The sequence below is a fragment of the Bombina bombina genome, chromosome 1 (genome assembly GCF_027579735.1).
Source record: "Bombina bombina isolate aBomBom1 chromosome 1, aBomBom1.pri, whole genome shotgun sequence".
NCBI classification, from domain to species: domain Eukaryota; kingdom Metazoa; phylum Chordata; class Amphibia; order Anura; family Bombinatoridae; genus Bombina; species Bombina bombina.
Genome location: NC_069499.1, coordinates 71,935,298 through 71,949,220, shown reverse-complemented (window position 1 = coordinate 71,949,220; position 13,923 = coordinate 71,935,298). Strand labels below are relative to the sequence as shown.

Here is a 13,923-nt window from a genome sequence, read left to right as displayed (position 1 = left end):
TTTACGTACATTTATATCATTCTGTCTAGTTTATAAAATGCAGGAGATTCACTGAATTAGATATATTATTTTATTATTCTGCTGTTCTAATGTAAACACATTCCCAGATATCTGTGCCAAACCCACACACCAGGGCAGGTTTTTACAATGTCAATTACAGGTGAAACTCTAAAAATTAGAATATTGTGCAAAAGTTAATTTATTTCACTAATGCAACTTAAAATGTGAAACTAATATATGAGATAGACTCATTACATGCAAAGCAAGATAGTTCAAGCCGTGATTTGTCATAATTGTGATGATTATGGCTTACAGCTCATGAATACCCCAAATCCACAATCTCAGAAAATTAGAATATTACATGCAATCAATAAAACAAGGATTGTACATACCTGTAGAACAGTATCGGACCTCTGAAAAGTATAAGCATGCATACTGTATGTACTCAGTACATGGTTTGGGCCCCTTTTGCAGCAATTACTGCCTCAATGCGGCGTGGCATGGAAGCTATCAGCCTGTGGCACTGCTGAGGTGTTATGGAAGACCAGGATGCTTCTATAGCGGCCTTCAGCTCTTCTGCATTGTTCGGTCTCATGTCTCTCATCTTTCTCTTGGCAATGCCCCATAGATTCTCTATGGGGTTCAGGTCAGGCGAGTTTGCTGGCCAATCAAGCACAGTAATCCCACGGTCATTGAACCAGGTTTTGGTGCTTTTGGCAGTGTGGGCAGGTGCCAAGTCCTGCTGGAAAATGAAGTCAGCATCCCCATAGAGCTTGTCTGTGGAAGGAAGTATGAAGTGCTCCAAAATCTCCTGGTAGACGGCTGCATTGACCCTGGACTTAATGAAGCACAGTGGACCAACACCAGCAGATGACATGGCTCCCCAAATCAACACAGACTGTGGAAAATTCACACTGGACTTCAAGCATCTTGCAGTGTATGCCTCTCCATTCTTCCTCCATAATCTGGGTCCTTGGATTCCAAATGAGATGCAAAATTTGCTCTCATCAGAAAAGAGAACTTTGGACCACTGAGCAACAGACCTGGTCTGTTTTTCTTTAGACATTGTTTGTTGTTCAGGAGTGGCTTGACAAGAGGAATACGACATTTGAAGCCCATGTCCAGGATCCGTCTGTGTGTGGTGGCTCTTGTGAAAGTCCCCAACCCTTTTGAATGGCCTTTTCCTGACAATCCTGTCCAGGCTGCGGTCATCCCTGATGCTTGTGCACCTGTTTACTTTTCCCTTCCACATAAATTTCTATTAATGGGAACATACAGCTTCTTTTGCAATTACCTTTTGAGGCTTTCCCTCCTTATGGAGGGTGTCAATGATGTTTTTTTGCACAACTGTCGGGTCAGCAGTCTTTCCCATGATTGTGATTCCTACTGAACCAGACTGAGAGACCATTTAAAGGCTCAGGAACCCTTTGCAGGTGTTATGGCTTAATTAGCTGGTTAGAGTGGGACGCTTTGAGCCTAGAATATTGCACCTTTTCACAATATTCAAATTTTCTGAGATTATGGATTTGGGGTTTTCATGAGCTGTAAGCCATAATCATCACAATTATGACAAATCACAGCTTGAACTATCTTGCTTTGCATGTAATGAGTCTCTCTCATATATTAGTTTCACCTTTTAAGTTGCATTAGTGAAATAAATGAACTTTTGCACGATATTCTAATTTTTCAAGTTTCACCTGTATACCATGAAAAAGAGGGCAAAAAGGCAGAACTATCCTAGGAAAATCATGAAAGTTAGACACTATCACAAAATGTTACACAAATTGCTGAATTTGTCTGTGAATTATTAAAGGGCTATAATATGCTAGAACATTTTATTTTTGCACTACTGATTGCATATAACAATGTTTTTAACCTTTGCAAAAGGAATTAGCACAAAATGTCAGCTCCAGAGCAGCAATGCATTACTGGGAAGAAGCTAAACACATCTGGTGAGCCAATGACAATAGACAAATGTGTGTGGGCACCAATCACCAGATAGCTCCCAGCAGTTGTGGTTGCCACTTCAGTCATGTTTTTCTAGAGAGTGTTATGATTTACACATAATGCAGGGTGTGCGGGGAGGAACATGAACTGCAGCACTATTCATGTGATGTCCAGAGGCACATTGCATGTTCCTCCCTTCACACCCTGCAGCATGTGTAACTCATAACTCGCAAAGAAAATACGGCAGAGGTCGGAACCCTACTACCAGTAGTGCATTGCTCCTGCTGAGAATATGTACATATGCTATTCAACAAAGGATGCCAAGAAAACAAAGTAAATTTGATCATGTAAGTTAAAAAAAAGTGTCTTCAAATGGCTTGCTCTATCTGAATCAAGAAAGTTCAATTTGATTTGTCTATCATTTTAAAATAATTATTGAATTAAAACATTGATTTATGAATGACTTATACAGTTTTATGATTTTAGGAGTAGTATGCAGACCTGGCTGTCACCCTCAAAATGGGTTTTGTGAAACTTCTGGAGAATGCAGGTACATGACGTCATGCTAAAATGTAAAGGGGCATAGAAAACTAAAAGTTAACAATATTTTACACTGCTTAAGCAATTTGCCTACCTTTATTATTATTATTATTGTTATTATTTATTTATAAAGCGCCAACAGATTCCGCAGCGCTGCCCATGGGTACAAGGAAAAAGTACAACGGAGAAACAATACAATAAAAGACAAAATTTTACAGACAAATACAGAGGGAATTTAGGGCTCTATTCCCGTGTGAACTTACAATCTAGATGGGTAGGAGGATGGGAAACAGGAGGTGGGGACTGCAAAGGTTAGAATGATATTAGTGAGGAGATAGATGAGGGCAACTGTTAGGTAAGTGAAGTTCATTTGTTAATGAGTCGGGTGATTAACTTCCCTGAACAAAAAGGTCTTTAGGGAACGTTTAAAGGAGGAGAGGTTAGGTGAAAGTCTGACAGCTCGAGAAAGTGCGTTCCAGAGGCTTGGTGCCACATAAGAGAAGTCCTGTAATCTAGCATGAGAGGAGGTGATGGTAGAGGACACCAGGAGCAGGTCATTGTTGGATCTTAGGGGGCGGGCTGGAGTATATTTGTTGATCAGTGAGGACAGGTAGGGTGAGGCAGCATTGGTGAGGGCTTTGTAGATCATGGTCAGAATTTTGAATTTAACTCTGTTGTGAAAGGGGAGCCAGTGAAGGGACTCACAGAGAGGTGCAGCAGAAACAGAGCGTCGAGAGAGGTGGATTAGCCTGGCAGATACATTTAGGATGGATTGAAAGGAAGAGAGGCGGGAGAGGGGAGGCCAGTTAGTAGGTTATTACAGTAGGCAAGTTGGGAAATAACCAGGGAGTGGATTAGGTGTTTAGTGGTTTCAGCACTCAGAAACGGATAAATTTGGGAGATATTGCATAGGTGGTTGCGGCAGGATGAAGAGAGCAATTGAATGTGGAGAATGAAGGACAGAATTGAGTCAAGTGTGACTCTAAGGCAGCAGACTTGGGGTGATGGGGAGATAGTGGTGCCGCCAACAGTGATGGACAAATTAGAAACTGGAGTAGAGTTAGAGAGGGGATTATAAGTAGTTCAGTCTTGGACATGTTTATTTTTAGGTGGTGAGAGGCCATCCAGAAGGAAATGCCAGATAAGCAGTCGCTGATGTGAGAATTGACAGAAGGAGAGAGTGCAGGGGTGGAAAAGTAGATCTGGGTATCATCAGCATAGAGGTGATAGTTGAAGCCATAGCTTTGATAAGTTTACCCAGTGAAGAAGTGTAAATAGAGAAGAGTAGAGGACCTAGGGCAGAGCCTTGAGGTACTCCAACAGACAGGGGCAATAGAGAGGAGGAGTCACCAGCAAAAGACGGAGAAGGATCTTTTAGAGAGATATGAGTGAATCAAGGAGATGGTCCTACCTTGATCTGCTGCTGGCAATGACTGGCCCATGTAACGCCCTTGTTCAGACTTTTTAAAAAGCAAAAACAAAAAACAACAACAACCATTACGTTTATTGTACTTATAACTACAAATTTCTTTGTGTTTTTGCACATCCAGTGTACTTAAATTACAATTTACGCTATGCAGATTTAATACTATTTATTCTTGTATAATTTGCATACAAATCAAAAGTTTTTGATTAAATACGATTTTTAATGTACAATTTTGTTACAATATTTGATGCACAATGCATTTTTTTCTGCATATTTTTGTGTGAATGGTTTAATCATGCGTTTTGTATGTTTATAAATTAGGAATTTAATTGTGCACTTTTGTAATGTAAGCATTTCCCCATATGAAAATGCAGCATATGCCCCCCTGTTCTCAGGGTAAAAAGTGGCTTTATATAATTTTACCAGGGAAATAAAAGGGCTAGCGAGCATTTTTATAGAATCTCACCATCCCACTTTATAGAATTTTATAGAATCCATCCCTATATTTTAATATAAAAAAGGAGTAATAGATTTTTCTTCTGACAAATTTAAAATTGAATGTAATTTTCCTTCCTAATGCATCATGTAACAGACATGCTTATGTATATTCTGTGAATTCTTGCACATGCTCATTTTGAACTGGAGCCTCAGAGAGTGTGCACATTTAGATAACAGAAGGGAATTGGAAAGTTTTTAAAAAATAATGTGCTCTTACTAAATCCTGATAGTTGAATGTTGTCTTTTGTATCCCTTTAAAAAAAAACAAAAAAAAAACAGCTTTAGAGCTATTTATTCTTTTATTACCGTTTCACCCCTTTGCTACCAATGAGGGTTTTCAAGTGTCTCTCACAGGGAAGTGCTAAAGGGAGATATACATTACAAGATAAGCACTGTACAACAGACAATTTGCTTAAACAAAATCCTTTTAAAATAATTCAATTGTTATTTTGAAAGAAAAATTTGCATTGTTTTAAAGTCCATGGAAATACCCCTAGAAACTTCTTCAAAAAAATATTATTTTCTGCTTGACCGCGACCAGATAGAAACATGTACAAAAAAATTACTATAATTATAAGATCTTGACTGACATTTATACTTTGCTATTAGAACCCTAACAACAATAACAACACTTCTGATTTGAAGAACAATTACTTTATTTATATAATGTTGTCAGGCCACAAGTCCCTAACTACAAACTGCAAGGAAAAAGTCTGCGGCTATAAATAATTAGGGTGTACACTAACCTCACCAACTAAATGCACCAGGTCCCCCACACTTGGGAAGCCTGTCTCCGACCCAATAATGCTGGGATCTGCAGTGCAGCGTCACACAAAATACTGGAAACCTTCGGCACAGTTCACCCTCCGGGGGCCTAACCCAACAGCCACAGCATTTTTTCCTCCGCCCAGTTAGCCGCAAGTCCATACAGAGAATATCACAGGGCCAAAGAACATCTCTCCAGTGCCTTTTTCTATGACCGGACCTCAGAAAATTTAAGGCACTTCCATCACCAAAATGGACCGACCGACTGACTCATAAGTACATTTAGGAGCCACTAAAAACCTGCATCCTATCCAGCGCACCTCCGGCCCAAGTTTTCACTGCTAAAGGCACCTGCAACAAGAAACACCAGGCACTAGCAAGCAAAATAAATAAACTTGACAAGGGATGGAAGGACAGGAATGTGCACCAATGAAAAAAGGGACTGAGTTCCTGCCTAACCCTCCTTTTATAACCCCTTAGTACCTCCTCAACATTACTACAATTAGGAGCATCCTATCTCAGCTCAGAAATATTGCAAGCCCCTAATCAGTTTCCCTAAACACTCTCCTAATCAGTCACTACACTGTTCATTATGCAGCATGTTACAGGGTCACATTCTGGAATCATTTGTGATACATTTCAGCTTCTATCTAGACAGTGGGAAAACACATGAAAAACATGCAAAAAAAAAGTCTATAAAAGTACATTGCAAGTTATTTGACAACTCATTATTAAATATGATAGAGAAATTATATTTTCAGTTTCATATCATTTTAAGAGGGGTGAACACAAATAAAACAAATGAAGGTGAACACAAATAAAACAAATTAATAGATATTATTTACTTGATGGGGCTGAAACTTCAAAATCAGTTGAATCTCCTTTTGTAGATGTCCAGATTTTGAATATGAACCTACATCTTTGCTACCTGAGGTCATAACTTACTCTGAACTGACTATCTCATAGAAACATCAAAGTGATCTATCAACTATTCAAGTTTCCCTTTAAGCAGTTTTTTTTTACACTTTTCTGCTAGGACTGGGCTCTTTTGGGAGATATTTGATAATAACGTATGTCACAAATCAAACTGTATATGTCACATCATTTTGTAGTGTCAGCATGCATTTAAAAGTTAGATTAATACTGCAGCACATAAAGCTTGTCTGCTCATATCTACTGAATTTTCACTTTTTGTTTTGCACAGTAAGAATCGTAAAATGTTTTAAACATTAAAGGGATACTGCACCCAATTTTTTTTCTTTCATAATTCAGATAGAGCATGCAATTTTAAGCAACGTTCTAATTTACTTCTATTATCAATTTTTGATATCCTTATTTGAAAAAGAAGGCATCTAAGCTAAGGAGCCAGCAAATTTGTGATTCAGAACCATGGACAGCATTTGTTTATTGGTGCTGTCCAATCAGTAAGGACAACCCAGGTTGTTCACAAAAAATGGGCCGGCATCTAAACTTAAATTCTTGCTTTTCAAATAAACATACCCAGAGAATGAAGAAAATTTGATAATGGGAGTAAATAAGAAAGTTGCCTATAATTGCATGCTCTATCCGAATCACAAAAGAAAAAAAAAAATTGGGTTCAGTGTCCCTTTAAATTATGTAATTGACAGATATATGTAGATTGATTTTATGGGGGTTTTTTCACCAGAAAAATTGTTTGCTGTAACAAAGAATATACTGTTGGGAACCATTTTCATGGTTGAGATATACTTCTGTAACTATAATTGCTTTGTCAGTTGACTTTGTAAGACATATAACATTGTAAGACAAATGCTAAATTAGATCCTTTTTGAGAAAACAGCAACTTCTAATGTATGCACAATTTTTTGTTTAATTTTATGAAGTTTTGATTTCAACAATCTAGACAGGGATAACAGCTTTGCCGAACATAATCAATTAATAGACCTGTATAAATAAATTATGTCTAAAAGCTATTTAAAAAAAAGGAATTCCCCATAAAAAGATGTAATTATGCATGATTTAAAAACTTTGCAATGTTCATATTAGGGATGGGCGAATGTGTAAATTTCCGAATTTCGAATGTTAGAACGAATGTTATTACCAAAATTCGAATTATAAATTCCGAATGTTAATAAGAACGAATATTCTTAAAAATTCTATAATCGAATGCTATTTACAGTTTTCGAATGTCACTTTCGAATTTGAATGTTTATAATTATATCGAATGTTCACATTCGAAATTTCTAATTTAATATTCTATTTAACAAATACTATTTAGAAGTTCAATAGTTCATGTGGTAGGGAGGGAATCTAGTAAATTGATACATAATAGATACAAATATATCATTTTGAATGTTTCTATATAGAATATTGCATAATTTGAGTATTACATTTAAAGAAAGCATTAGAAATACTATTACAAATATAAATTCAAATTTTTCGAAAATAATATTTTCGAATGTAATCATAAAATGCGAAACCGAACATTCGAAAATTGAATGTTAGAATGTTATGTAAACATTCAAAATTCGATTTGAACGAACGCATGTGTTAAAATTCGTTTCATTTTTCGAATGTTGCGAAACATTCGCCCATCCCTAGTTCATATCATATAATTACTTATTATTTCTTTTGCTTGCTTTAATTCTAATTTGAAAAGACACGAAACCCATTTTTTTTCTTTCACCATTCAGCTAGATCATGCAATTTCAAACAACTTTACAATTTACTTTTAAAAAATAATTTGTTTTGTTCTCTTGGCATCCTTTGTTGTAAAGAATACCTAGGTAGGCTCAGGTGGCTGTACATTTATGCCCTATGTTATTGGCTGACCCAATGCTCACAGTAGTGCATTGCTACTTCTTCAACAAAAGATATCTAGAGAATAAAGCAAATTACAAAATAGAAGTAATTTGGAAAGTTGTTTAAAACTGTATGCTCTATCTGATTCATGTAAGAAACATTTTGGGTCTCATGTTCCTTTATTTTTAAATTGGAGTGTTTCTAGTCAGAGGCTGATGTGATTGAGTAATTGCTTGGTACTTGCAGTAGACAATAATTTCTGATACATAAAAATATTATCGTTCCTTTAAATAACATATTGCTTTTTACATTTGGTTGATCTTGTTTATATGTGTGCTTTTTTTCTGCAGCACATAAACAGATCTAATTTGCCAAAATTTGAATATGTTTTTCCTAACTTTGCAGGTGCCAACCGGGCTGGAAAGGACAGTTTTGCAACCAGTGTGTTGTATTTCCCGGCTGTTTGCATGGCAACTGCACACAGCCATGGCAATGCGTCTGCGAAGAAGGATGGGTTGGAAGCCTCTGTGACATAGGTGTGTATAATTGTAATATGCAAATAAAAATAACTGGATGGACACACTAGAAACTTTATTATTTCATTCTGCCCTTACACATTTGTCTTAATTTTGAAAGTCATCTGGAACATGGAGGACCAGGAAATTATTGTAAATAGATACATATGTAGACAAGATTTTAGTAGTCAGTTGTCATGGTTACCTGGTTCCAAGGATTTTTCAACCTCTGATCTAGTTGAAAAATGTTATACAATAAAAAAAGATAAATTAAGTTTTTTTTAACTCATTAACATGAATCATAACCATTATGCAATGGAAAATATTACACATATTAACACATCAATATACAGTATATGTTTATAAACATTTTCATATATATTTACAGGGAACACACAGTGCCTATTTTTTCTAACACCCGCCATAACTGCTTTTTGCAATTATAAATCAGAGATCTGATCTCTGGTTAATTTTATAAGCGCTTATTGTTTGAGTAAAGTTTGTGTAAACAACTGATCTCTTTTGGTTTGTGTGAGGCAATATGTCAGTGCACTTTTTCTATTTATGAATAAACCATTATTAGTTTTGGGAGAATAAAGAACTTTGCAGAAAATATTGCTATCGGACTAACATTTGAGAGGCAAGATTCTGGAAGCATGAGAATTTAATTGACTTCTACAAATAAGCAAACTATCGGCTAGATTACAAGTTTTGCATTAGGCTGAAAAAGCAGCGTTACCAGGTCCTAACGCTGCTTTTTCCCTACCGCTGGTATTACGAGTCTTGAAGGTTAAGGGGCACCGCACACTTTTTTGGCCTTACCGCAAAACGACTTACGTAAACTTTGTAAAGTCTTTTTTCTATGAGACTTCCATAGCGCCGGTATTACGAGTCTGACCTGGGAGGCCAAAAAGTGAGCGGTACACCCTACCCCGTCAAGAGTCCTACCGCATTTAAAAGTCAGTAGTTATGAGTTTTATGGTACAACGCCATAACATAAAACTCATAACTAAAGTGCTAAAAAGTACACTAACACCCATAAACTACCTATTAACCCCTAAACCAAGGCCCTCCCGCAACGCAAACACTAAAATAAAAAATGTAACCCCTAATCTGCCGCTTCGGACATCTCCTCCACTATAATAAACATATTAACCCCTAAACCACCACACTCCCACCTCGCAAACACGAGTTAAATATTATTAACCCCTAATCTGCCGTCCCTAACATCGCTGCCACCTACCAACATTTATTAACCCCTAATCTGCCGCCCCCAACGTTGCCGCCACTATACTATATTTATTAACCCCTAAACCTAAGTCTAACCCTAACACCCCCTAACTTAAATATAATTTACATAAATCTAAATAAAAATTAATATTATTACCTAAATAATTCCTATTTAAAACTAAATACTTACCTATAAAATAAACCCTAAGCTATCTACAATATAACTAATAGTTACATTGTAGCTATCTTAGGGTTTATTTTTATTTTATAGGCAAGTTTGTATTTATTTTAACTATGTAGAATAGTTATTATATAGTTATTAACTATTTAATAACTACCTAGCTAAAATAAATACAAAAGTACCTGTAAAATAAAACCTAACCTAAGTTACAATAACACCTAACACTACACTACAATTAAATAAATTAACTACATTAACAACAATTAAATAAATTAAATTAAATTACCTAAAGTACAAAAAAAACCCCACTAAATTACAGAAAATAATAAAAAAATTACAAGATATTTAAACTAATTACACCTAATCTAATAGCCCTATCAAAATAAAAAAAAGCCCCCCAAAATAAAAAAACCCTAGCCTAACCTAAACTACCAATAGCCCTTAAAAGGGCCTTTTGCGGGGCATTGCCCCAAAGTAATCAGCTCTTTTGTCTGTAAAAAAAAAATACAAACAACCCCCCCAAAAGTAAAACCCACTACCCACACAACCAACCCCCCAAATAAAATACTATGTAAAAAAAATCTAAGCTCCCCATTGCCCTGAAAAGGGCATTTGGATGGGCATTGCCCTTAAAAGGGCAGTTAGCTCTTTTGTGGCCCAAACCCTAATCTAAAAATTAAAACCCACCCAATACACCCTTAAAAAAACCTAACACTAACCCCCTATCAGCCAATCGGAATCTAAGGGATGCCATCTTGGATGACGTCACTTAAAGGAACCATTATTCAGTAAGAAGCCGTCGTTTGAAGAGGGTGCTCCGCGCTGGATGTCTTGAAGATGGACCCACTCCACGTCAGATGGATGAAGATAGAAGATGTCGTCTGGATGAAGACTTCTGCAATCTGGAGGACCATTTTGCCCGACTTGGATGAAGACTTCTCCCGGCTTCGTTGAGGACATCGGCCCGGTTGGATGAAGACTTCTGCCGCTTCCTTGAGGATGGATGTCCGGTCTTCAGAACAGTAAGTCGATCTTCAGGGGGTTAGTGGGGTTTTTTTTTTTTAAGGGTGTATTGGGTGGGTTTTAATTTTTAGATTAGGGTTTGGGCCACAAAAGAGCTAACTGCCCTTTTAAGGGCAATGCCCATCCAAATGCCCTTTTCCGGGCAATGGGGAGCTTAGGTTTTTTTTAGATAGTATTTTATTTGGGGGGTTGGTTGTGTGGGTGGTGGGTTTAGAGCTGATTACTTTGGGGCAATGCCCTGCAAAAGGCCCTTTTAAGGGCTATTGGAAGTTTAGGTTAGGCTAGGGTTTTTTATTTTGGGGGGGCTTTTTTTATTTTGATAGGGCTATTAGATTAGGTGTAATTAGTTTAAATATATTGTAATTTGTTTATTATTTTCTGTAATTTAGTGGTTTTTTTTTGTACTTTAGCTAATTTAATTTAATTTATTTAATTGTTGTTAATGTAGTTAATTTATTTAATTATAGTGTAGTGTTAGGTGTTATTGTAACTTAGGTTAGGTTTAATTTTACAGGTACTTTTGTATTTATTTTAGCTAGGTAGTTATTAAATAGTTAATAACTATTTAGTAACTATTCTACCTAGTTAAAATAAATACAAACTTGCCTGTAAAATAAAAATAAACCCTAAGCTAGCTACAATGTAACTATTAGTTATATTGTAGCTAGCTTAGGGTTTATTTTATAGATAAGTATTTAGTTTTAAAAAGGAATTATTAAGGTAATAATATTAATTTTTATTTAGATTTATTTAAATTATATTTAAGTTAGGGGGTGTTAGGGTTAGGGTTAGACTTAGGTTTAGGGGTTAATATATTTAGTATAGTGACGGCGACGTTGGGGGCGACAGATTAGGTGTTAATAAATGTAGGTAGGTGGCGGCGATGTTAGGGATGACAAATTAGGGGTTAATAATATTTAACTAATGTTTGCGAGGCGGGAGTGCGGCGGTTTAGGTGTTAATATGTTTATTATAGTGGCGGCAACGGGGGCGGCAGATTAGGGGTTAATAAGTGTAGGTAGGTTGCAGCGACATTGGGGGCGGCAGATTAGGGGTTAATAAATATAATGTAATTGTCAGCGATGTTGGGGGCAGCAGATTGGGGGTTCATAAGTATAATGTAGGTGGCGGCGGTGTCCGGAGTGGCAGATTAGGGGTTAATTAATATAATGCAGGTGTCAGCAATGTCGGAGGCGGCAGATTAGGGGTTAATAAGTGTAAGATTAGGGGTGTTTAGACTCAGGGTTCATGTTAGGCTGTTAGGTGTAGACATAAATTTTATTTCCCCATAAGAAATCAATCGGGCTGCGTTTCTGAGTTTTACGCTGCTTTATTGCAGGTGTTAGACTTTTTCTCAGCCGGCTCTCCCCGTTGATTCCTATGGGGAAATCGTGCACGAGCATGTACGACCAGCTAACCGCTGACTTAAGCAGCGCTGGTATTGGAGTGAGATAAATTTTACTCTACGCTCACTTTTTGTCTTTTAACGCCAGGTTTGTAAAAACTTGTAATACCAGCGCTGTAGGTAAGTGAGTGGTGAGAGAAAACTGCTCGTTACACACAGCTCATAACACAAAACTCGTAATCTAGCTGTATATATCTTGCTGTGCTCTGCAAATTCCAAAATTGTATTCAACAGCACCACCTGCAGGCAGAAATATAAACACTCACTGGAAATATTTTAAAAAGTGTTAAGATCAAATATGTACATTTCACATAAATATTAAACATATACATACACCATGGAAGTTATTTGTTACTTGCTGATGATTTTAAGTGAGTTTTACTTTGTGCTAATTAATAACACAAGTGTCAGTGTAGCTATAAATTAATTTATTTTATTCAGGAATGTGCTTTTAAAATGAGGTGTGGAAAGATATTTCTGCTGCTCCCAAAGGGAAATAGTGATAGTCACATGACACAGATGTGGAACAGCTGCATTTTCCACTCAGGACCAGACGTGCTCTGCAGTTCCAAAGCGGGACTTTAACTATGTGAAAAATTCCTTTAGGGTGGTTAAACACAAAGCATTACAGCGTCGCTAGTGTTAAAATTACATGCTCTAATGGATTAGAGCATTTCATTTTATCACTAAAATTACCTATTAAGCTGCCTGAATTATATATATGTAATATAACCAGAACCACCTGATTGTCTTACATTTCATTTGAATAAACATAAGGAAACTATACAAAATGCCTGTTCACTGACATTTTTACTAGAGTTTCTGCAGATCTTCATGAAAGCTTCAGCTGTTTACTTAATTTAAAACTCACTGAACAACCCTCACAACACTATTGGTAGAAGAGTGAAATGCCTCTGCGTGCATGACCAAAAAAGTTAGTTTATTCAGTGCAGGAACATGCAATTAAAAAAAAACCCCATACATTTGATGTATCCTGTTCTAAATGATTAGACTAAAATAAGACTACAATTTTACAGGGACATGGTGGACAAAAAATAAACTTTCATTATTTAGACATAACATATATATATATATATATATATATATATATATATATATATATATATATATATATATATATATAAAATCTAGTTTAGTTCTTTTTCTTGGTATACTTTGTTAAACCACTTCCTTTGCATGACATCGTATTGAGGTGATCTCAGTAGCGTGCACGTCTTGAGAGCTATAGGGAGCTGTGTTTGCAACATGGGGTCAATCACAATCCTAGAAATCATTTAGAAAGAATTATTAACTGATTTATCTACAACCATCCATTAAGAACTTTAATGGTGATTTTCTGTTGTTTTTGGAATAATGTAATACACATAATGCTAAAGACACATGCACAGTCCTGAGGCTATGGAATGAGTGCATAGTTGCTGGCATATGTTATGATTTCAATTAATTTTATGCAAAGATTTATGCAAATCCCAGACATTCTTCAATTGATTTACTGAATTTGCCCCATCTACTTCTATTGGACCGCTATTACATGCTTCTACTACCCTTTGTATTGAAATAATAAATACATAAATAAATCTGCTACCTAAAA

The 13,923-nt window shown here is 36.3% G+C and overlaps 1 protein-coding gene across 1 annotated transcript in view; it reads left to right on the top strand.

Moving 5' to 3' along the window:
• Nucleotides 1-13,923, top strand: part of DLK1 (delta like non-canonical Notch ligand 1) — a 56,913-nt gene that overhangs the window by 7,420 nt on the left and 35,570 nt on the right. The window contains exons 2-3 of the mRNA XM_053689310.1: nucleotides 2,434-2,497; nucleotides 8,363-8,493. Coding sequence (XP_053545285.1) covers nucleotides 2,434-2,497; nucleotides 8,363-8,493 — 195 coding nt within the window. The remainder of the gene's footprint in view (nucleotides 1-2,433; nucleotides 2,498-8,362; nucleotides 8,494-13,923) is intronic.